Source organism: Garra rufa, chromosome 10 (genome assembly GCF_049309525.1).
Source record: "Garra rufa chromosome 10, GarRuf1.0, whole genome shotgun sequence".
NCBI classification, from domain to species: Eukaryota; Metazoa; Chordata; class Actinopteri; order Cypriniformes; family Cyprinidae; genus Garra; species Garra rufa.
The window spans coordinates 13,729,509-13,753,681 of record NC_133370.1 but is presented as its reverse complement, the minus strand read 5'-3'; the positions used below and the strand labels follow the sequence as shown (position 1 = coordinate 13,753,681).

General features: G+C 37.5%; 2 protein-coding genes across 2 annotated transcripts in view; one reads left to right on the top strand and one right to left on the bottom strand.

Annotated features, from left to right (window-relative positions):
- The window catches only part of LOC141344474 (guanylate-binding protein 3-like), a 6,092-nt gene extending 865 nt beyond the window's left edge, over positions 1–5,227 (bottom strand). Inside the window, exons 1-11 of the mRNA XM_073849367.1 lie at positions 5,179–5,227; positions 4,857–5,053; positions 4,636–4,763; positions 4,396–4,505; positions 4,105–4,304; positions 3,500–3,745; positions 3,187–3,335; positions 2,862–2,993; positions 664–876; positions 462–564; positions 6–335 (exon numbers count right to left, since the gene is read on the bottom strand). Coding sequence (XP_073705468.1) covers positions 6–335; positions 462–564; positions 664–876; positions 2,862–2,993; positions 3,187–3,335; positions 3,500–3,745; positions 4,105–4,304; positions 4,396–4,505; positions 4,636–4,763; positions 4,857–5,049 — 1,804 coding nt within the window. The 5' untranslated portion in view covers positions 5,050–5,053; positions 5,179–5,227. The remainder of the gene's footprint in view (positions 1–5; positions 336–461; positions 565–663; positions 877–2,861; positions 2,994–3,186; positions 3,336–3,499; positions 3,746–4,104; positions 4,305–4,395; positions 4,506–4,635; positions 4,764–4,856; positions 5,054–5,178) is intronic.
- A 6,457-nt stretch (positions 5,228–11,684) lies between these two features.
- Positions 11,685–24,003, top strand: gbp2 (guanylate binding protein 2). Its single transcript, XM_073849632.1, has 11 exons — positions 11,685–11,785; positions 11,888–12,084; positions 17,050–17,177; positions 17,397–17,506; positions 17,591–17,784; positions 20,330–20,572; positions 20,709–20,986; positions 21,229–21,441; positions 21,833–21,935; positions 22,125–22,318; positions 23,313–24,003. Exons 2-11 carry the CDS (start codon positions 11,892–11,894, stop codon positions 23,532–23,534), a joined length of 1,878 nt encoding a protein of 625 aa, XP_073705733.1. The 5' UTR covers positions 11,685–11,785; positions 11,888–11,891; the 3' UTR covers positions 23,535–24,003.
- Positions 24,004–24,173: the final 170 nt, after the last annotated feature.

Here is a 24,173-nt window from a genome sequence, read left to right as displayed (position 1 = left end):
AGGGCAAAGAAATGGCATCACATAGTCCTTAAAAAAGTTACCACCTTGTAAGTTTTTCTTTTCATCATTTAACTTATTAATTTCTTCCTTAAGGCTATCGGCTTCATCCTTAAAGCCTTTCTTTAGCATCTCCTCGTGAACCTTCAGTTTGCTCTGAATGGCTCTGTCCAGCTCCTGCTGCTGCTGCTCCTGCTCCTTTTTGAACTTCTCCTCTAACTGTTTGACCCTATCCTCATGCCGCGCATTCTCAGCCTCCATCATCCGTTCACACTCAATTCGTTTCTCCTCTTCCTCCTTAGACTTCTGTTCCAGGAGAGCTTCTTTCTCTTTCCCCTCTGAACATTCAGTCGACATAGAAAAATATGAAATGATAAGTGGAATTTACCTCACCCTAAGCAAGTGAGATTTAAAAGTGTAAGATGCCTACATCCTGTGCTGCAAAAAGCCTAAAATAAACTTACTTTTAATTTGTTTCTCATTTTCAGTGAGTTTATTATCCATGCAGAGGATGCTGTTTGCTTCAGGTTTCCGTTCTTTCAGAAACTCTTCCAGTACAGCCTCAGCCTGCACACAAACTGTTTCTTAAGTCATGCTGGACTTAATAAAGTGTAACCTGGTGTAAATAAAATCCAGATACTCAGCAGATATAAAACATGTACTTACCCTTACACCTTTGTTTGGTTCTCTGCGATACTGTTCAACATTGGCGTCTCTGTCTCTTTCATAGAGTTCATATCCTCCAGGCTGACTGTACTCTCCATCCTGTAGTCGCTTATTCATTTCAGAGAACAGATCCTTCAGCAGATCTCTGCACTTTCTCTCTGATGCCATCTCATTCTCTTCCAGCAAGTCTACGTAGAAGTTACCTACAGCTTCCTAACACATAAAAACAGAAATAAAATCCCAAACATGCATATATACACTTATACAAAGAGAGAATGTATTGGGCATGTGTTTGTATACATTGTTGTGTGAATTGGTTGTATTAATTACAGTTTTTTACAGACGCTAGGACACATTTCTCAATACTTAGGTCACTTTTGAAAAACTCTTCACACAATTCTCCTAACTGACTTTCAGCTTGGCAAAGCAGTTCATTTCACATTCAAAATGCACTACAACTACCAAAACACTTTATTCAGGTCTCAAATAAACTTATTCTTCCAGAACACTAGCAAAGGTTGACAGCCGACAAACACACTTTGTCACCCACAAAACAATGAGCTAAAAAACACTAACAACATGTAGCATTACACAGTGTTTTCTTGTGTAAAACAAGGAAACATCTGTTTATAATTGCAATATATATTGTTTATAACTGCAATATATGTTACTGAATCAGACATGATGCAGAATTCGTCAATATTTTATGTTGTTTATTTATTTTTTATTTTTTGTTACTAAGTAATTCCAAAATACAAGAATTTGTATACACACCATCCACTGATACAGATAAAAAAGTAATGCTAATCTACTGCATTTTTAGATTTGAAATATGTTTCAATAAAATATTGCTGTTGAATTTTGCTGTCTTATTCAGTTTTGCATTATGTTATTGTTTGGAACATAAGTTTAACAGTTTTGAAAACAGTACGTAAGCATGTGCAAAATGTGCTGTACGTACAAAGATTTTTGTCAGTTGTTGTGTCTGAGTGAGAAAAGAATTCATGAAATTTGAGAGATGTAGTCATTGAATGCATTTTGTGCCAAAACAATGATAATTGATCCTCAGTTTAGCCTACATAGACTTCTGTTGTGCTCACTGTGTGAAGAGTTTTGCAAAAGTGACCTAAGTATTGAGAAATGTGTCCTAGCGTCTGTAAAAAACTGTAAATGGATGTAATGTGGTCACCATCAAAACATGAAACAATCTCCAACCTGACACATCCACTGAGATCTATAATACTTGCTGAAAGCTAGTATTACCATTGCAATGCCATTACAGTTTTTTACAGACGCTAGGACACATTTCTCAATACTTAGGTCACTTTTGCAAAACTCTTGACACAGTGAGCACAACAGAAGTCTATGTGAGCTAAACTGAGGATCAATTATCATTGTTTTGGCACAAAATGCATTCAATGACTACATCTCTCAAATTTCCTGAATTCTTTTCTCACTCAGACACAACAACTGACAAAAATCTTTGTACGTACAGGACATTTTGCACGTGCTTACATACTGTTTTCAAAACTGTTAAACTTATGTTCAAAACAATAACATCATGCAAAACTGAATAAGACAGCAAAATTCAACAGCAATATTTTATTGAAACATATTTCAAATCTAAAAATGCGAGTAGATTAGCTATTGTATCTGTATCAGTGGATGGTGTGTTTACAAAGTCTTGTATTTTGGAATTACTTAGTGCAAAAAAATAAAAATAGATAAACAACATAAAATATTGACGAATTCTGCATCATGTCTGATTCATTCCAGTCACATATATCGCAGTTATAAACAATATATATTGCAGTTATAAACAGACATGTGTCCTTGTTTTACACAAGAAAACACTGTGTAATGCTACATGTTGTTCATGTTTTTTAGCTCATTGTTTTGTGGGTGACAAAGTGTGTTTGTCGGCTGTCAACCTTTGCTAGTGTTCTGGAAGAATAAGTTTATTTGAGACCTGAATAAAGTGTTTTGGTAGTTGTAGTGCATTTTGAATGTGAAATGAACTGCTTTGCCAAGCTGAAAGTCAGTTAGGAGAATTGTGTGAAGAGTTTTGCAAAAGTGACCTAAGTATTGAGAAATGTGTCCTAGCGTCTGGAAAAAACTGTAATCTCAAAGTTACATATTTGCTAGTATGCATCCTAGAGTGTACAAGTATGAGTGGGTCTTCTAAATGCATAACTCACCTCCAGATTTTTCATGTATTCCTTATTTTCATCTTTGAATGAGCGTTTCGTGAACTCAGAAGTGGCCAGATTGCTGAATTTCTGGTGCTCACAGGTCATATTTTCAATACTGACTGGTAGCATACTCTTCACCTGTAAAAACATAGTGTATGTTTACTTCAGGGGTGTTTGTGCATGCATTGAAGATGTTCAAGCCGAACTTGGTCTTCTGATTTTGGAGACATATTCAAAATTCAGCTGTATATAAAGTTTGGTGTTCTTAGGTAAGGATTGGATTTGGAAACATGACCATAAAAACAACAATAACAGAATGTGAATGCCTCACCTCTTTCATTCCATTCTGATATACTTGCAAAGCTTCCCGAACAGCTGCTTGATTTTCTAAATTCGCCAAAACATGCACTGCATTGTCCAGACAGGGCACTTCACCACTGCTGATTGTGTCTACATAAATTTCAACCAGACGCCTGAGCACTGACAACACACACAAACAGTTAGGACAACAGTAAATGCACCATCTTCAAACCACAAATAAATGTTTAATTAGTTTACTTATTCGTTTGATCATGCAAAGCTTATACCGAAATATGTTTTAACAATTAATTTGAATGAAACACTTAATTTGGTAAAACACTCACTTTGACCAGTAACTATGTGTCCTCCTTTCAGTGTTTTCACAGCACTGTTGACGAACATGTGGTTACAGAAATGTCCTGTGACCTCCAGAAATTGTTGTGCAAGGTCCTGGTCTCGTAGGCTCTCCAGGCGAGTCATGTCTTTCTGAGAGTCAACGGGAAGCGGGAACACAAAACACTTCCGGCTAGGGAAATAACGCTTGATACATTGACGGGGCAGATTGTAGTCACTAATCTTCTTATTCAAACCTAAAAAAAAGAGATTATTCCGTAAAGAGAAAGAAACATTCACCAAATCAGTGGCACTGAGACATCAACATACTTCATTTCTGTTTTTCAGGCATTGTTCATCAAGTATGTGGTCCAGTAATGAAATAGCAGTGAATTAACGTGAACAAACAGTGAACGTCTGTTTTTTCATTAACTAATATTAACAAGCTTTTATAAATACAGCAATAAATGTATTGTTATAGTTAATACATTAACATTAACTAATGAAACCTTATTGTAAAGTGTTACTGACAAAACTTACACTGTATACCTTGAATGCAATATAATCTACTTTGGAACAAAGCTGACAAATGTTTAAATGTAATTCTTTGTAATACCTTTCTTCAGCTGGAGTGCATGTTCAAGGTAATCATCCTCTGTCACTTTCTTCCCATTAATTTCCAAATCCAAGGTGAAATCTCTTACGACCCAAATGAATGATGGGAAAAACCTAACAAACTCAGAATCTTCTCCTTCATCCTCGTCTGCTGCTTCTGCAGACCTGATCTTGATCTGCTCAGTGAGCTCAGTAACATAGCTGCAGTGCATTAAGAAATAACAGCATTTTCTAAAGTATATGCTTGTATATGTGAAAGAGAAAGTGGCTTATGTGGCAGGTTAAAGGATACTGCAGATTCTCCAGTGCAGTGTTATCGATGGTGCCGCGGCTGTTGTACACCAGAGTGCTGCTGAGCAGAACAGCCAAACAGAAGATCCAGCTGTCATTCTTAGAGTCTCCCTGAAACACACAGTGTCTTCAGATCAAAGCAACTTTCTTCAGAACAACATACTTAATACTGTTCCTTCTGAGTGACTAATGGCAAACTGAGACTGGGAAATTATTAGTAGTAGTTAGTGACTGTGCTCACCTTCTGTACATCACCGAGTCCCTCTGTGTCCAGCAGCACAAGAGTGTGTCCTTCTTTATTTGGGTGAGGGACACACCACATCCAGATGCCTTTGGTCTTTGATTCAATAGTGTTCCCGAGAGCAAAGCCTGAGACATTAATCGCAGATGTTGACATTCAGATTCTCATCATATCCACACATACTGCACTTGAGAAAGACTTGAGAAAACGTTTTCTCTCACCTGACTGTTGTCCTGCCAAGCGGTTCATAAGGTAAGACTTCCCCGTACGGTAGAGTCCCACCACAGACACCACCACCACCGGCTCACTGATCCCATCCAGAATGTCTTTGGCCTCTTTTCTTACACACAGCTTCCCATTTTCATTGTTTTCAATGAGACACACTGGAGCTGGCATGCACTTACTACAAGACATGATCCTAAGCAAAAACCATACACACAAAATGAAAGAGACTTGCAGTCTGAATTTCAGCTAGCTGTGATAAACTAGACTGGGCTGCATTGTGAAATTACAACTCTTGGTCATTTCTTTATTACTGATTACCTTATTTAGAGACAGGTGAAGCCAGTGCAGGATGTTTATAAATTTGCTGCTGTAATTGAAGAAAATTAGCAAATCTTTAGCCCTGTGTAAACAACTGCACCTACATTCTATTAAAGAGACAGCTCAACATATTATCTGCCTATAAACCTCTTATCCTCTGCTCTATGCATGATATGGATTGGAAAAATGCACTCACTGGCCTATTTGTAATGCAGGAATCAAAAGTGAAAGTGTTTTCAGATTCAGTTCACGCTGACAAACAACAGCTCTATCAGTCTGTGCACATGCATGATTAATCATTTATTTAGACAGAAATTAAATTCTGCAGTCATAACTATTATTATTATTTTATTTTATTTTATTTTATAATTATAGCAGGACTATCATACCTCTGCAGTGGAATAACTGGAGAATATGTGGAGTAACTATTTAAGTTGCGCTGTGCTGCCCCCTGGCTAAAGTATAAATTACAGCTCTTTAGTACACAAAGTTTTTATTAAAATTTGGTCTGAAATACCAAATGTGTTATACGCAGTGTTGGGGAAAGTTACTTTTAAAAGTAATGCATTACAATATTGAGTTATACTCCCTAAAAAACTAACTAATTACGTTACTTAGTTACTTAAAAAAAAATTAGATACTTTTGCATTACTTTTTAAATCTGGGCAGGGCTTGCTTATTTGTTTTTAATATAAAAAGTTCTGTTTCAGGCAAATATAAAAGCCTTTTCACACCAAAAGCCTCAGGCTTAGAGAAAAAAAATAACTCTTCCGCAATAAAAAAAGGAAAACAAATGTTAAATTATCTTGAGTAATTGTTGCATCACTTAATAAAATGGTATTAAATACATAAAGGATATTTGTATTATTTAACATATTTATTTAATTGCAGGTTTGCGTTCAATTTCACTGTTTTAATCATTTAGAGGAATACTGTATCTGTTTTCTAGTGAGTGAGATTATTTTTTGCATGTTCACATTTATCATAGAACTAAAGTAACTCTATTTCTCACAATTTCTCTCAACATGGGGACAAATGGGGGGGAAAGTAACTGGCGTTACTTATTTGTAAAAGTAGCCTAACTCAGATAATTTCTTGTCAATTAAAAAGTAATGCGTTACTTTACTACTGTACCAGGCTAATTACTTGGAAAAAGTTACGTAATATTATTACGTTACTTGTAAGGCGTTAGCCCCAATAAAATAAAACAAACAATATCCACTCAAAGAATTAAACTAAAAAGCATGGGTTTATTTGAACGCCCCAGCAAACGCTTTACTTTTTTTGCTACTTTTCATGTTGATTTGACTGTGTACAATAGATTTCATATATTTGACGTGAATACAAAAAGCAATTCTGAAATAAGCCTATGTAAGGCGATTACAAATATTTGAATTAGCCACTACAATAGACTGTATGATTGTGTGTTTTAATACTTTTTATTTCTATTGTCTACTGAAGTAATTTAAAGAGGAGAAAAAAAATAGACCTTACCTCTGCTTGCACTTCGTCGCGGATGGTTCTGACTGAAGCTCGTGTTTAAAAAGCCTACTGAAGGGTTGTGGTGGTGACCAGCGCTTTCTCAAAAGTACCCTCCCAGAAAGTCCATAAAATTAGGTGATATCCGGAAAGTCATGATGCTGCAGAATTGACTTAGTGACCAAGGTGAACTGTTTTTTGAAAACCATTAGGTTTAGGTGTAGGATTAGGGTAAGGGGATTAAAAATACAGTTTGCACTTTGCCCAGGATACGTTTTTTTTTAATGATTAAGCAAGTTGGGTAAAGTGACTGAAAAAGCACATTAAAACGTCTAATGAATGGGGAACACATAGGTTATCTCTGGAGTCGCTATATAGGTTGACTGAAAACTACGACTCCAAACACACGTACATATTTTTTTCCTGTAGCCTACTACAAAATCGAATGAAACTGTTATGTTTAAACGGGTGATTTCTGGGAAGCCCCTGAAGCTGCCTCGATTGAACCCCACCGAATTACTTTCACTTTCAGCAGCGACAGGCAGTATCAGCAGTAAGAGAGCGTTTATGGCAAATGACAAGAATAATAATAAGATGGGGGTTTTTTTTGTTGTTTTTTTTGTGTTTGCTCAACTGCAATAAGTCGGGGACGTTTCCTGTCATACGCCAAATAGATGATTAGAAAATGTTTTTAAGATAAAAGTAAAACTGACATCTTACAGATTTTTATCAGGTTGTATACAGATGCCTTCCAGATGAAACCCTCTTTAACAGACTTCTTGCAGATGTATAGAGGAAATGTTTTGTTTCCTGTGTTTGTGTTTTGTTTTGAGCCGAACCCTTTTGACCGTACAAACGTGAATATCCACCTTTTTCCTGACCACAGAAGTCTCTTTTCTGCCTGATAAAGGAAAGATGCTTTACATTTCTGGTCTCTGGTGTTTCCAGTCAAATTAACCCACAGTTTAGCCCTGTGTACATTTTTATATTTAGTCATGTTTAAAAAGTTTCATTGTAATTCATTTACTCATTTTCCCTTTCTTTTAATAATCTATTTATCCCATTTTAACATGGATTTCTATGGATGTCACACGTGCGGAGATGATGAGCCAGGGGAACACACAAGAAAACTGGGGAAGCAAACAAAACACTGATTTAATAAAAAGCAAAACAAAAGGACAAGGAGTAACAAACACGTTGCAACTTTACAAAAGAATACCAAGGAGCAAAACAAGCATGTAGAGACTTTAACAAAACAAAAGCAAGGAGCAGAAAAACATGTCGAAACATTAACACCGGATAAAGGGAGTGAGGAACAAAGGACTATTTATACACAGAAAGAGGGGAGTGGTCACAAACGAGATAATAAGGGGAAGTACAAATATGGGCAACACTGAACCAAACCAATACTAACCAAAGGGGGGAACAAGGACTAAACCAATAAAACTAGAAACACAGGGGGAAAAACACTAGGAAAACAGAACAGAACAAGACACAATACTGACCATGGAGACCCAACAAAATGTTGCAAAATGGCAAAATGCAAAAAAGCCGCCATCTTAAATGTAGTCACGATAAGTCGAGTGTCGAGCACGAAGGAAACTACAACCTGATACGGTGATAACCTGATAAATTCATTGGTGCTCCACACTCGATTTATCGTGACTACATTTAAGATGGCGGCGACTGCTCTGTTCCTGGTGGAAGATGTCTGTATAAATCTTCTTGTAAATAAACTACCAGTGCTTTTTCTGAGTTCTCAATGTCTCGTTTTAAATGTCAGGGCCCTAGGAAGTCTACCGATGAAGTGTGGAGCTACTTTGTGCCTCGTAAATGGCTTAAAACAGTGATTTATTTACATGGCTCCTTCGATGCCCGATTGACTTTCATTGACAACCTGTTGTGAGCATCGGCTAACTGACCCCAGATTTCGGACAGCTGGACACAAACCGAGATGAAATATGCAAGGTACGTTCACACTCGGTATCATGATTCAATACACTTTAGGTCAATATCACACCGGAGTTCTCCTTTAAGTTGTGGTGTGAGGAGAACAGGGCAGTTGTCTGTGAGAGATCAGTGTTAGCTGACGATATCTAATCGGGCAAAATCATAGCATTTGTCATCTAGAAGTATTGATTCTACTTACCAGTAACACAAACGAATGATCGTTGATCAAGCGTGTCATACTCATTAATTTCCGACGCAAACGTTACGTGATATAGCGGGTTTTTATTACCGCGCGCGCGAGAGAGATAAACACCTTTTTGTTTTATCATATGCTTATATGGGAAATACCCCCAAACTTGATGTGCTGTCTCTGACTCTGCACCCAGGCTTTGAGGCTTGCTGTCTGAAATCAAAATAGGTTCTACATATAGCTTATATGCATTTTAGGCAGGGGCATAGACATCTCCAGGCCAGCAAACATGAGTAAGTTTATGGTAGAGATCATTTATTACTCTGAGCTAAATACTTACAAATAAAAAACGTACAAATAAACAGTAAAATTTAATCTCAATTACAGCTTGACTATATTTAGGTGACAAATACATGTAAAGTAAAACTTTTTGATGCCATTGGTATAAGACAATTAATATTGACAGCATACAGTCAAGTTGTGCGCGCTGGTATTCATCAGGAAGCCCTTACCTGCATGTGTTGTGTCAGCTATTAGACAGTTTACAGAGGAAGGATTACTTTATAAAGGTTTTGAATGGCCCCATTTTGGTGACAAACAATAAAAAATAATCAATCACAAATTGTCTTACTGTATAAATTTTTTATGAAGTTTACAACATGTATACCAAGCAGATCTGCATTTATGGCTAATTCAATTCAGTTTAATTTATACAGCAATAAATCATAAATATTATTTCATAGTACTGTTAATACCCAATTTAAAACACAACATTGCAACTGTTAATATATACATGTAGATGTACCAAACATATACTACTGAAAGAAAAATATTTTCAGTGTGGGTATCACACTAATGTGTTATATTAGAGGTGGTTAATAACAGCTGGCTCCACTGCTTCAGATCTTCACACAGCCTCATGTCTGGCAATGTCTCCCAAAGCCCTATAAACACAACACATGACAATAAATTACAAATTAGCTGTGCAAACAATGTGAACAAGCTGTAACTAGACTTGATGATTAAAATATTAACAAACTGAGGATAACTGACCAGTAATGCCTTCTCCTATGGTACCGTTTTTACACTGTTCTTAAAACGATATTGCTAATGCTTACAAGCTAGCTACGGTGCTTTACAAAAACTTATACACATCTCGTTGTCTCATTATTTAAATAAATATGTTCACGGATTTGGTATTTATGAGAAGTTGTGAGAAGAAAAACAAGACCTACGGTGCAGTTCACGTTTTCGTCGAGCTGCATCTCTGACGGCTTCGGACGAACCACAGTCTGACAGCGGACCCGATGAAGCTGCTGTGTGCACCGAAGGAACTGCATCGGCTCTGAGCCTCACTTGGTTTTTGCTTCAGCATCTCATGTTGAACTGCATCATATCGCCGGGATGATAATCCTCCAGTGTAAAGTGAACGCGTTTTTCGAAGCAGATGCATTAGTATAGGCCCGTCACTTCATCCGCACAAACGCACCCATATACGGAAGATAGCACCGTTCTTTTTATTGTAAGTAAACCCGTGGACACGATGTCCTGACAGGCTGGAGTTTGTGCAGCCTCCATAAACACAATAATTTACCATGATGGTGATCAATTGAAATTAAAAATAACTACCGAAAACACACTAACTCACGACTGCTCCTACTGAATAGCAACAGAGCTTGGCGAACGACTCCCTCTCGTGACGTCATATGACGCGGTGTGGAAAAAAAAGTTGTTTTTGAGAGCGGTCCAGGAAATCATCACTTTGTCTTCTAAATTTGTGCCCTTAGGTCTTGTAAAATATTTTCAAATAGTGCATTGACGGTTCGTATAGTATTTTCATTCACGAATATATGTTTATCTCGATTTTTTTTTAACCTGCAATATGCACTTTAAGGAAAGGATATGGACCAAAAGATATTGCAATTACTACATGATATTTAGTCAGACTTAATAAAGTTCCAGATACTTGTGCTCCTATTATTTCAGTTATTTTGCCTTTAATGTAAATAAACGTGCAAAATACATGCTCTTGTGAATTTATTTTTGTTAATTACATTTACTTGGACCGATTGTGCGAGCGAATATCGCATGGTTTATGTTGCTGCTGATTGGGCTGACATTTTGGCAAACCCACCAAACAAAAGAAAACATCAAACCCCGTTGCACACCGTTTCCGGGAAATATGTTGTTTAACCTGGAAACAGCAAAACGTTTTGTGTTATGTCTGTGACCACTGAATCGAATCTTTTGAATCTGTTCACAAAAAAGATTGATTCAGTGATCCTTTCTGGTGAAAAAAACAGCTAAAACCAGCCTAGGCTGGTTGGCTGGTTTTAGCTGGTCAACCAGCCTGGTTTTAGCTGGTCATAGCTGGAAGGCAGGCTGGTTTTAGAGGGGTTTTGGCCACTTTTCCAGCCTGGCCAGGCGGGTCAGACTGGTCTTAGCTAGTCAGGCTGGGAAACCACCAGCCTGACCAGCTTGGCCAGGCTGGGAGACCAGCTAAAACCAGCTATTTCCAGCTTAAACCAGCTAAGACCAGCCAACCAGCCTAGGCTGGTATTAGCTGTTTTTTTCAGTCATTCCCTCAAAACACGATTCCCAGAGTTTGTCTTGAATTTAGAACTCTATAGGAATTTTTTACATGCAATCTATATTTTTTCCCCTGTATAAAGTCGAATGGAAGCAGATGTTATTTAACAGTTTCACAGCGCCTATAGCTGTTATGTTAAAACGGGTGATTTCTGGGAAGCCCCTGAAGCTGCCTTGGTCGAACCCTACCGAACTTACTTTCACTTTCACTCGAGGCGAGAGCGTGTCTGGCAAATGATTCATGGGACGAGAATAATACATTTAAGACGGGAGGAGCCTCGGACTTGAGGGTGCAGTTCAGAATTTAGGAACTTTTTTTTTTTTTCGCTTTCTGCTGTTAAAACAGCATCACTTGCTATTGGTAGACTAAACAGTCTCATTTTCTCCATCTGCTTTACAGTAAGACAATATTAAAAAATTATCTTTATTTTTTTTATACTTTAGTGCGTAATTACGAAACTACGAGAACGGTTTTGTTGTGTATTGTTGTTTCTTTTGCAGAGTCATGGCGTTTGGCGGGTTCATGTCCGCTCCGGTGTGCCTCATTGAAAACGATGAAAAAGGAAAGCTGCACGTGAAGAAAGAGGCCAAAGACATTCTAGATGGGATAAATCAACCGGTGGTGGTGGTGTCTGTAGTGGGACTCTACCGTACTGGAAAGTCTTACCTTATGAACCGCCTGGCAGGAAAACAGTCCGGTGAGAGAAACAGCTAAAAGTCTTTCTCACATGTGCAGTGCATGCTGATATTGTGATGAGGGCACGGTAACTGCAAAACAGTAACTGTGCTAAAATGAGATCGTTTCAAACATGTTATCAATAAATAATAATTTGTGCTGAAATCATTTACTGAAAAGCTAAATTAAAATGTATTTACATTTTTTTGAGTAAATACTGTACCTGTCCTGCGATGTAATGAAGAAATAAGTTTTAATATGTGATCTCAGTATACTTTTTTCTCGTTACAAAATGTTTTACACATAAAGGCACAAACATACACATAGATATAAATAAATAAATAAATAAATAAATACATACATACATACATACAGCCTACACATAGCCTACACATAAAGTTTACAGTCATGCACACTTGCGTCTTCAGTCATAACAATTGCCCAATAAAACTTGTTTTATTTTACTTGGAGTAGTTTGGATTACATAAGCACACGCGATTACTACTCACTTTATCTCAGTAATTTCCCATTATGTTATCATGACATACTGTAAAGCCAAGCATTTAAACAATAAAACTGATGCTGCATTCTCACCACTAAGTGCTAATGTGATGTAAGTCCAATGTATGGTATATTTATCAAAGCAAAAATGTAAAAATAATATGCACACCTAGAAGGCTGAAATCATTAAGCAGTTTTGGCATCATCATCATCATTATTTGTTAAAAAGAGCAAGGAATAGAGAAAATATTATTTATATTAAGAAAACATTTGTCAGGTTGTGTACTGTAACTAACATGCAGGAAACCATTTCATGTGGTTTGCATGTGACAAACAAACGTGAAAATGACGTCACAGTAGGGCTGGGCGATAAAACGATAACGATATATATCGCGATAGACAAGAGATCGATATCAATAACAAAATGTGTTCGACAAAACGTTCGATATTTTGTATTCTTTGTCGGCCTGCCCAGCCCCCCTTTAACGTTCAATTCATAGCGCCAGATCACAATAGAAGTTAAGGTTATCTTTCCTACAGAACGGGTCCATGTTGTTGTATTAAACAAACTAAATAGCCTTATGTTATTTATCTTATTTACACGACGGCATTTGATTTCTGTCTCTGCATGATCGCGCGTTTACAATGTCTCCTCACAGACGGGATCGCGGACTCCATTCATAAAAACGGACTTTACTATAGGGCGGAATGCCGCGGAATTCGTCGATTTTTGGAACAATAAATCAAAAGTTGGTCTGTTAATTAATTCAGATCGCGATATGGACTAGGGTTGTGCCGATAGACGATAGTATCGTGTATCGACGATAGTCAGAGATATCGCCTGTTGCTGATGCCTTTGACGATAGTTAGACGATTATTATTATTATCCGTCAACAAAGAACTTAACTTTATCAATGCAGCACAGAGAGTCTGTTCTAGGATGCTTCAGAAACTTGAGAGAGGCCACAGCGCCTTAACGCACCTCCTGCAGTGAGAATGGGAGATTTACATCATACAGTACGGTGGTAGATTAACTGATTCTAAAGGGAGTGTTATATTATATTTGCATTGCAGTCATTAGGATAACAGAGGTAGTAAAACCTGGTTCAGGCTGAATTAATTACGATGTATCATAATCAGTCTGTATATAGTAAACATAAACATTCATCTCAGTAACGTCTATAGGCGTTAATTAGAATTACGATGCGATCATATGGCGCTAAACATACGCACGTGAATTACACGCGCATATCACTTCTCCGCATCCAATATGAACTGAACTACAACATCACCCTCATGATAACGGTCAGACATACAGCGGTAACATTATAGCAATATGACGGGTAAAGAAAGATTCATTCATTTACATTCTGGCACGCACATTTACAACTCACTCACTGAAGATTGCAGAGAATGAAACCGAAAGTAACTTGAACAACTCCGGCAGAACTACAGTGAGAGCTCTGTACACGCACAACTTAATCATATGCCAAAAGAAAGTCTACCTTTACAAAACGAATAAGGAATTTAGTACATAGATAATTAATTAAATTAGCACGATAGTATCGTGTATCGGCGATCTCTCAGGCTGACGATAGGGCGATATGAAAATTGAGCATATCGCCCAACACTAATATGGACTAGTGTCTGTGAAAACTGAAACGAAAAAAGACCGTTTCAATAAGAATCCTGCATGTTCCGTTTGCCTCTATGTGTATGAATGGAGGAGACGCGTTTTATTTTCACTACACGCATACTGCACACGTGACGCTCCCGCTACTTTTTGGCCTTTGCATCTCACATGAACAGACAAACTCCAATAAATGCATCTCCAAAGCTGCTGTGAGTGTCACTTTTTGTCAATTTTACCGTTTCATTAGTGAAACTAGCATCATTCATACCAGTGGCGGCTCCTGACAAATATCTCTGGGGGGGCAACTGTTCCGATTTTGGCAAAGATAACCGCTTTAATGGGTAAAATTATGATAAAATTCAGATAGCCAACTTTACAGCATTACATTGCATTGTTTGATTTGGTTTCCCTGTTCCTAGATGGCAACATCAGGCATGAATTGTACAAACTGTACAGTATTTTGAATAGCTATATTAAATTTATCGCAATGGCCTAAAATACACTGAAACACTTCCACCATGGCCATCAAGAGACACATTGGCATCAACTAGTTTGCCCTGTAAGAGTAAAAAAAAAAAAAAAAAAGCCATACTGCTTTACAATTAAAGACTTTTTATTTCTCATATTAAAACTGTAATTAATCAAATCTTTCCAGAACATATTCAGTATAAATTTGGCTGCCAATATGCAATCAATACAACTATTTAAAATTCAACATTTGGAGAATACAACATAACATACAAGGCCATAACCAGGGTTTGAAAATTAGTGAGGTGTTAAGAATTGTGCTATAATAACACCCATAAATGCACTACATATAGCCTAAACTTCAAAATAGACAGACATGTAGATGATTGTGAAAGATTTTTTATTCAGTATAATGTCTTACATGGAAAGTTCGTTTTTTTTAGCTGAGGGAATTTTATTTTATAACAAGTTATAAAAATAACGTTAGAATAATGACACTGACATAAAACTAACGTTCAACTTTCCACTTTATAAACGTCCCAAAGTGTCACACTAAATTGGACAAACGAGTCAAAAAACACGTATAATAGGTGGATCTGGCAACAAACGGAGGCCGCTGTACCCGCGCTCTCACTCAACGCGTTCTCAAGCCCCTTTCACTGCGCTAGCTTCTCGCAGCAAACACTCATGTGATATGAGGTGGTTTAAACGGCTAAATAATCATTCGAAGAGCTTGACATTTTATTTTTGAATATAAAAAATGACCGAGGTCCGGACCTCGGTGACCTCATAGCTGGCTACGGCCGCGATAACATAAACAATTCACCATTTAATAACACACATCACTTGTATTGAAATTTTGCTCGCTTCTCTTTTAAGCAGGCAAAGTGATCAATTACCCTCTCATTAAAATCAGGCATGTTCCTGACAAGTTCCCTCTCCATTGAAAGCATGGCCGATGCATTCAGACGTCTCGCTACACGCGTGCGTGCTGTACATCTTCGAGCACGCATCAGTGCGTATTACGAAATCACGTTGGGGCGAGCCCTCCCGGTGCCCATTGAAATGCATTGTAGGGTTCAAAATTTGAAAAAAAAAATCTCACAATATAACTCTATGAGACCGGCTGGGGCGATTTTCAATCTGACTGAGATCGCCCCAAGGGGGCGGGGTTTTAGGTTGGAAAGTGACATTCAGGCTGCTGATTGTACCGTAATATGCAGACTAGGACTAGCAAAATAAGAGTCTTTTTCTCCTCTCTTTTTTCGTGTGGCTCAAGAAGGGCGATGCACTATCGCCCACCATGGGCCAGCCGCCCCTGATTCATACTGCATTACACACTGAAACTTCACGGCAACCTGTCAAAATAAAAGTACGGTTTAACATGTAACAGAACAACATTAGTCTTGTATTACTTTGTACAGTATAATGTAGGTGTTTATATGTTCAAAATAAAATAAAGAGTCACCATTTAATTGTTGAAAAAATACTATTATTATTAAACCTTTTTTTAACTGAATATAATTTTTCTTCTATGTATTAATTTTAACAGTAAAGCTCCATTTATTTTTATTTAAAAAAATATATCAGTGATTTTGCTTTCATTTGATTATCAGAAAAATTAAAACAAGAATTTCTGAAAAAAAAAAAAAAAAGATTGTAAGGCCCTTTGGTTCAAAATGTTGAAAGTTTTGGACTTATTTTTTCACTTAAATAAATATTTTTATTATTACACAAAGTATAGGCTAAAGTACCGGGAAAGAAGTAATGTTGGCTACTGGCAACCAGCAATCTGTGCAGAAATAAATATTATCAGCCAAGTACTTTGCAACAACCTCTGACCTGTGGTCAAGCCGTACTTCTGGGCCATACATTAGCTTGACCATTCACTTCATCGACAATGAATGGGGTTTGAATTGAGGATTAAGAGATAATTAAGTGTATATTGTGACTTTAGACTTATGTTTACATTTTAATTATTTGAGTTTTCCATGGTTGTTGACATTTCTGTCTTAATAACTGAGGGGATTATGATCAGAGGCAGGTTAAGTTTAAAATAAAAATGCTTGAGTGTAATATATTTTTCTCCTGGTCCTTATTTTAAATGGGTCATAAAAATATCAATAATTATCGATATCGAACGATATGAAACACTGATATCGTGATATAGTTTTCAGCCATATCGCCCAGCCCTACGTCACAGAGAGGATATCATGGAGTCACTTTTCTTAGAAATAGTATGTTATTATAGAAAATAGACATGAATACAAAGGTTACATTTTTTCAATTCTGGATTGGCGTTTAGACTTGTTTGTCACAAAAAGATTTGTTTGTCATTTTGGACATCCTTGTTTGTCATTGACTTTAATAATGTGAAAATCTCAGGCTTTGCTCTCGGCAGCACAATTGAATCAAAGACCAAAGGCATCTGGATGTGGTGTGTCCCTCACCCTAAAAAAGAAGGACATACTCTGGTGCTGCTGGACACAGAAGGACTTGGTGACATTGAAAAGGTTAGGAAGGAAAGCCTCCAAGGCAATGTAATCTCTAAATAGCAATAGAATCTGCCATTAACTTGTGCTTTCAGTTCTGTTAATTAATCACCAGACAAGAAAATTCACTGCACATAATTATTAAAATGTTACATATCAGTTCTAAACTGGATGGTCTGGATGCTGCTAAATGTAAATAAGCGGCCACTTATTGGCACTCACATACTTTTGATATTTCAGGGGGATGCGAAACATGATACGTGGATTTTCTGTCTGGCTGTTCTTCTCAGCAGTACTCTAGTGTACAACAGCTTAGGGGTCATTGACAACATGGCACTGGAAAAGCTGCAGTATCCTTCTCACACATACATATATGAATGAATGAATTAATAAATGCCACCTGAGTTATTCCTCCTGAACAGCGCTGAATGTAGCTATGTTACAGAGCTGACAGAGAACATTCGTGTGAAGGCAGAAGTGGGTCAACATGAGGACGAGTCTGCAGATTTCATGCGAGTTTTTCCATCGTTTGTCTGGGCTGTTCGTGATTTTACTTTGGAACTGAAAAGGGGGGATAAAGTAATAACATCAGATGAGTATCTGGAGGGTGCGTTGAAACTCAAATCAGGTGAGATAAAGCATTGACATTAACATAAACACGTACAGGACATACTGTACTGTTTCACTAACAGGCATAAATGCCATCACAGACTATTTTTGTCACTAGTCATAGTTGCAGAAATGATGACTGTTTTCAAAAGTTTTTAAAACATGACTTCTTTGCAAAAACTGATTTCTCTCTTCAAACTAATGGAACTGAGCCAATGCCGACACTGAATGCGGAAAATACAGCAATGTTGAAAGTTCAACCTACAAATGGCCTACTAAAACTTGCACATTTACAGTGGTGTGAAAAAGTCAGACTTTAATGTTTCAGATCATCAAACAAATTTAAATATTAATCAAAGATAACACAAGTAAACTCAACATGCAGTTTTTGAATTAAGTTTTTTTTTTATTATGAAGGGAAAACAAAATCCAAACCCACATGGCCCTGTGTGAAAAAGTGTTTGCCCCCTAAACTTATACTAACTTATAATAACTGGTTGGGCCACCCTTAGCAGCAACAACTGCAATCAAGCATTTGTGATAACTTGCAATGAGTCTGTTACAGCGCTGTGCAGGAATTTTGGCCCACTCATCTTGGCAGAGTTGTTGTAATTCAGCCACATTGGAGGGTTTTCGAGCACGAACCGTCTTTTTAAGGTCACGCCACAGCATCTCAATAGGATTCAGGTCAGGTCTTTGACTATAGGCCACACCAGTCTTCATTCTGTTTTTCTTCAGCCATTCAGAGGTGAATTTGTTTGTGTGTTTTGGATCATTGTCCTGCTGCAAAACCCAAGTTCGCTTCAGCTTGAGGTCACGAACAGACGGCCGGACATTGTCCTTCAGGATTTTTTTAGTAGACAGCAGAATTCATGGTTCCATATATCACAGCAAGTCTTCCAGGTCCAGAATAGGCTTGCCACGATAGACGGTGTTGACGGTGTTACCGGTTTTAAGACGCAACACCGGTGACATCACTTTTCCACCGTGACACCGTCCCCACATTTTTTTTTTAAGTATTCGTTTTTTTATTAAATATTTATTTGAATTGAATGGAAAATATCATTCTAAATAATTTACTTAAGACGAGAGCATGCACTATAATTAAAAACTGAACATAGCTACAATGCGTCATATTTACTTTATCACGTGAGGAGTTCACGAGTTCGCGCGTACATATAATAAACAGCGTAAAAGTTAAGCGTGTTTTGGCGTGCTGTCCGGGAGAGGGGTCCGAGCTCGGCATTCGGCCCGAACCCAATAAGCGCTATCCAGCGAGGGGAGGGGAAGAGGGGAGATGCTGAAAACAAGAGATGATGAAGGTAAGACTGCTTGGCTATTTAGAGGGATTCTCTTGTAGTGTTTGGATAGGGAATGTGATTGCTGATGGTGAATTGGCCGTGTTAATTATCTGTGTGAGCTCGAGAGGAGTCGAATTTACAGAAAGAGAATGGCGGATGATTTAGTGTCAAAAAGCAATGCAAAAGCACCTGTTTGGTAATATTTTGGGTTCAAAGTTTTTTTTTTTTTGTAGTTTCGTTGTCGTCCATTCAAACAATTGACGCCGAATTGCCAATTCCCGCGAAACTGAAAGTGAAAGTATAATACGCACGCATTTATAAGCTATTTAAAAGCAGAAAAAAAGAGGAAACCCCCACGGTGATACCGGTATTACCGGTGTTGTCACATGCCGATTAACCGGTGGGGAAATTTCCTCATCGTCACAACCCTAGTCCAGAAGCAGCAAAACAGCCCCAGACCATCACACTACCACCACTATATTTACTGTTGGTATGATGTTCTTTTTCTGAGATGCTGTGTTACATTTACGCCAGATGTAATTGGGACACACACCTTCCAAAAAGAAAAAATTTTGTCTCGTCAGTCCACAGAGTATTTTCCCAAAAGTCTTGGGCATCATCAAGATGTTTTCTGGCAAAACTGAGGCGAGCCTTTATGTTCTTTTTGCTCAGCAGCGGTTTTCGTCTTGGAACTCTGCCATGCAGGCCATTTTTGCCTAGTCTCTTTCTTATGGTGGAGTCTTGAACACTGACCTTAACTGAGGTAAGAGAGGCCTGCAGTTCTTGATGTTGTTGTGGGGTCTTTTGTGACCTCTTGGATGAGTCATCGCTGCGCTCTTGGGGTAATATTGGTCGGCTAGCCACTCCAGGGAAGGTTCACCACTGTTCCATGTTTTTGCCATTTGTGGATAATAAACACTTTTGGAAAAACACTTTTTCACACAGGGCCAAGTGGGTTTGGATTTTTTTTCCTTCATAAAAAACCCTTCATTTAAAAGCTGCATGTTGTGTTTACTTGTGTTATCTTTGATTAATATATAAATTTGTTTGATGATCTGAAACATTAAAGTGTGACAAACATGGAAGAAAAAAAAAATCAGGAAAGGCCAACACTTTTTCACACCACTCTAAATAAGATATTTTTAACATTTCAAAAACAGCACCTTTAACAGTTTTAGGTTTAACATTAAAGTCTCCATTACAGTAAATTGGCACTCATAATATATAAAAATATATAATGATTCTATAATTATCTAATTTTAGGTAGCTCACGTGAGACTGAGCAGTATAACCTGCCCCGTCGTTGTCTGCGGCATTTCTTTGCGGTGAGGAAGTGCTTCGTGTTCCCTCGGCCTGCTGGTACACAAAATATGCGGAGAATGGAGCAGCTGACCGAGAAAGAACTGGATTCAGAGTTCCTTGAGCAGGCAAACACCTTCTGCAATTATGTTTACAACAATTCAGAGCCAAAAACTGTCACTGGGGGTCGTGCAGTTACTGGAACAGGTATGTGCCGTTACAAAATCGCTTAAAGAGAACAAGTGTATGACAGTTGTGAATCTCTTTTGAGAAACAATGATCAATGGACTGTGTACAAAAGAACATACAATAGACTGAACCATTGAGTTGTGTTCTCTGACAGCTCTGGGTAATCTTGCTGAGGTTTACGTAGAGGCGATCCGCAGCGGGAATGTTCCTTGCTTGGAGAATGCAGTCATGTCTCTGGCTAAGATCCAGAACGTCCGTGCAGAGGACGAGGCCTTGCAGTTGTACATGACTGAGATACTCAGCATGGCTGAGCTTCCAATGTGCCCGGAGAAGCTGTCTGACATCCACAAAATTGCAGAGAAGAAATCCATCGAAGTTTTCATCACCATGTCCTTCAATGACAATGACCAGATCTACCAAAAAGAGCTGATGGTACATTACCTTCTGCATACAGACCAAACTAAATAATAACATGGTTTACATATTATGCATGTGTAGTGTATTGAAAGCATTTAATAAAAAATATTTAAATGAACCTTCAAAACTTTTTCATAGTGTTTAGTATTTATCATAGTAAATAGGTCAACAGATTAACAATCCATGTACAATATTCTGTCTTAATGATTAAAGTATGAACAGTTTTGCTCTCTCTCTCATTTCTTCTCATGATTTAGGCGAAGATTCATAATGAATATCAAGATATGTGCCAGCAGAATTATGAAGCGTCTCGCATGCAGTGTGAGGAAGTTCAGCGTGATGTGTTTGATAAGATGGAAAAAAGCTTTTCTAATGGTTTATACTTCAAACCTGGAGGATATCGACAGTACAGAGACACGCTTACAGAGCTGACCAATGACTACAGAGCACGAACACGCACACAAATAATGGTACAGTTCACACATGCATGCTTTTCTCATGTTTAATTGTTCCAGAAGGTCATAACAACATCTAGCAGCACTGATAAACATCTCATAAACATGCTGACACGATAACAGCCATGAAACTGAAACATGAAAACATTTACTCACTTCTGTGTGACGATAAATTCTGAAGAGTACATGCTTAAAATAATTAACATTGCAGATTCTGCAAGGTGTATGTAAACTTTTCACTTCAACTGTAAATATAATACCATTTATGGTCAAGATTAAGAATAGCCATTCTTAATTCAGTTGCTGCTTGTGTTGATTAAATTATGCAGATTTTGATATATTTGGGTGAACCCTTTTTTTAAGTATAATTTGTTGCAATCACACTAGAAATGCATTTTTCCCCCAGAGTGAGGAAGTGTTGAGTACATATTTGAGAGAAAAGGAAAAGTTAGGAAATATGATTCTACAAGCTGATGAATCTCTCAGTGCAGCGGAACAGGAAAACGAAGGTACAATACAAATCAGCCTCACAACCAGGGCTCTCAATGATACACAAGAAAGTACAATGACTCATGTTAGAGCACACAAGAGTAACAAACAGATTTTGTGATTTTTATGCTGTTTGGTAGCAGTAACTCAAGCTTTCATTGCTAAATACCTGTTTTGTATATTGTCTAACTTTCTCTTTCTCTATACAGTGCAAAGACTAAAGAACGAGATTCTGGAGCAGAGGAAAAAGGGTCTAGAGGAACAGAACCGGTTACAGGAGCAGACGTTCAAAGATATGCAGCGAACTCATCAGGAGCATGTGAATCAGATCGTTAGTCAGATGGAGAGAGAGCAGGAAAGAATCAGGAGAGACAATGATCGAGTCCTGGATGCAAAACTGAAGGTAAAAAAGGATACTTACTCAAAAAAAAAGTGTCATGTTCAAAGCTGTGCTTAAAGAAGTACATGAAGTCAGTAATTCCAATGGAGTATGCACATGTTTGGCTTGTAATGTGCAATGCTCATGGTTAGAGGAATATTAATCGTAATTTTTTTGAAATATACAGTTGAACGCTCACTGATGCTTCAGAAGGAAACACAATGCATTAAGAGTCGGGGGTGCAAAGTTTTGAACAGAATGTGTACATTTTTCTTATTTTGCCTAAATATCATATTTTTTCATTTAGTACTGCCCTACAGAAGCTACAGAATATACTTACATGTTTCCCAAAAGACAAAATAAATTTACCCTGATCTTCAAATTCAAAAAGTATTCACCCCCTGGCATTTATATCGTGTTTCTTTCTGAAGAATCAAAAGTCCCTCAGAGTTCCTCAGTTGTCCTCAGTGTAGAAAGATGAATCTCACAATCATACAGTCATTGTTGGAAAGGGTTCAAATACACAAAATGCTGAAAAACCAAAGAATTTGTGCAAGCTGAAAGATTTTTCTGAAGAACAGCAGGCAGTTTAACTGTTCAGGACAACCAAGGGACTCATGAACAACTACCACTAAACAAAAAAGAACACAACTGTGGATCATTCAGGAAACAACACAGTATTAAGAATCAAGTGTATATAAACGTTTGAACTGGGTCATTTTTATAAATTCAACTATTTTATTCTATCTTTTATGTGAAATATCTTCTTCGGGTCAGAACTAAATAAAAAGTAACACGCATTTTCAATTTTATTCTATCTTTTATGTGAAATATCTTCTTCGGGTCAGAACTAAAAAAGTAACACGCATTTTCAATGATCCTATTTTGGTAAAATAAATCACATTTTGCAGATTCTGCAAGGTGTATGTAAATGTTTGACTTCAACTGTATATATAAAGTTGTTTATGGTCAAGATTAGGAATAGCCATTCTTATTTCAGTTGCTGTTTGTGTTGCAGGAAAGGGAAGCTCTTCTACAGCAGGGCTTTCAGGAGGAGGCTGCCCGGATGCAGAGAGAAATTGACAGCCTGAAAGGAGATATGAATAAACAGGAAACGTCCCAACGCTCAACAGTAAGCCAGGTTGTGGATGGTATCGGCACTGCGGCATCTTTGTTTTTGCCAGGTTTCGTTCCTAAATTAGCTGGTTTTGGTCTGTCCTTAATTTCAAGACTATTTTGAGTGTATATTTATAGATGCTGTTCTTGCAGATGGTATATTAACTGACAAGCAAGCACCAACATTTGCAACTATGAGCTAAGCTGTTACCAGATTGACTGCCTTGTTTCATGTAGTGATAAAATGATTCATAAAATCTGTGAATCCTGATGTAAATCTTCCTCGGAACATTTCAATTATTAGGTCACGATATTTGGCCATTTTGAAATCATGGTCGATATCACTATATATTAAATGTGTCCAATAACAGCTTTGATAGTAAAAAATAGTGTGATACTCTCTTAGTGTTTAAAGGTTTAGCTAACAGACCAAATGTTCTAAAACTGATTAGAGTGTATTGTGTTCACCTTTTTGTTTTTGTTTGTAATCTGATGGAAGAAACTCTATGCTGTTTATTTTGACATCCCTATGTATGCTGAATGTGGTGAATGCAATTTTCTGTGAAAAAATAATAAATATTTCTTTTGATTCAGACTGATTGTGTATATATGACAATGTATCCATGGCAAGGAGTTTATATGTATATATTTATCCAAGCTAACAACAAACCTCTCAAGAGGCTTGAACAATTCCTGCCTTCTGTGTATGTTACTTATTATGGCTGTACATTCCTGGTTGAAGCTGCTGAAAATGTTGTAAAAT

What these genes read in the sequence shown, in the direction of transcription:
- gbp2 (XM_073849632.1), top strand. Translation starts at nt 11,892, where the DNA reads ATGGCGTTTGGCGGGTTCATGTCCGCTCCGGTGTGCCTCATTGAAAAC. An exon ending in TCTACCAAAAAGAGCTGATG is followed by an intron (nt 20,987 to 21,228) that starts GTACATTACCTT and finishes CTCATGATTTAG; the next exon opens with GCGAAGATTCATAATGAATA. An exon ending in AGCGGAACAGGAAAACGAAG is followed by an intron (nt 21,936 to 22,124) that starts GTACAATACAAA and finishes TTCTCTATACAG; the next exon opens with TGCAAAGACTAAAGAACGAG.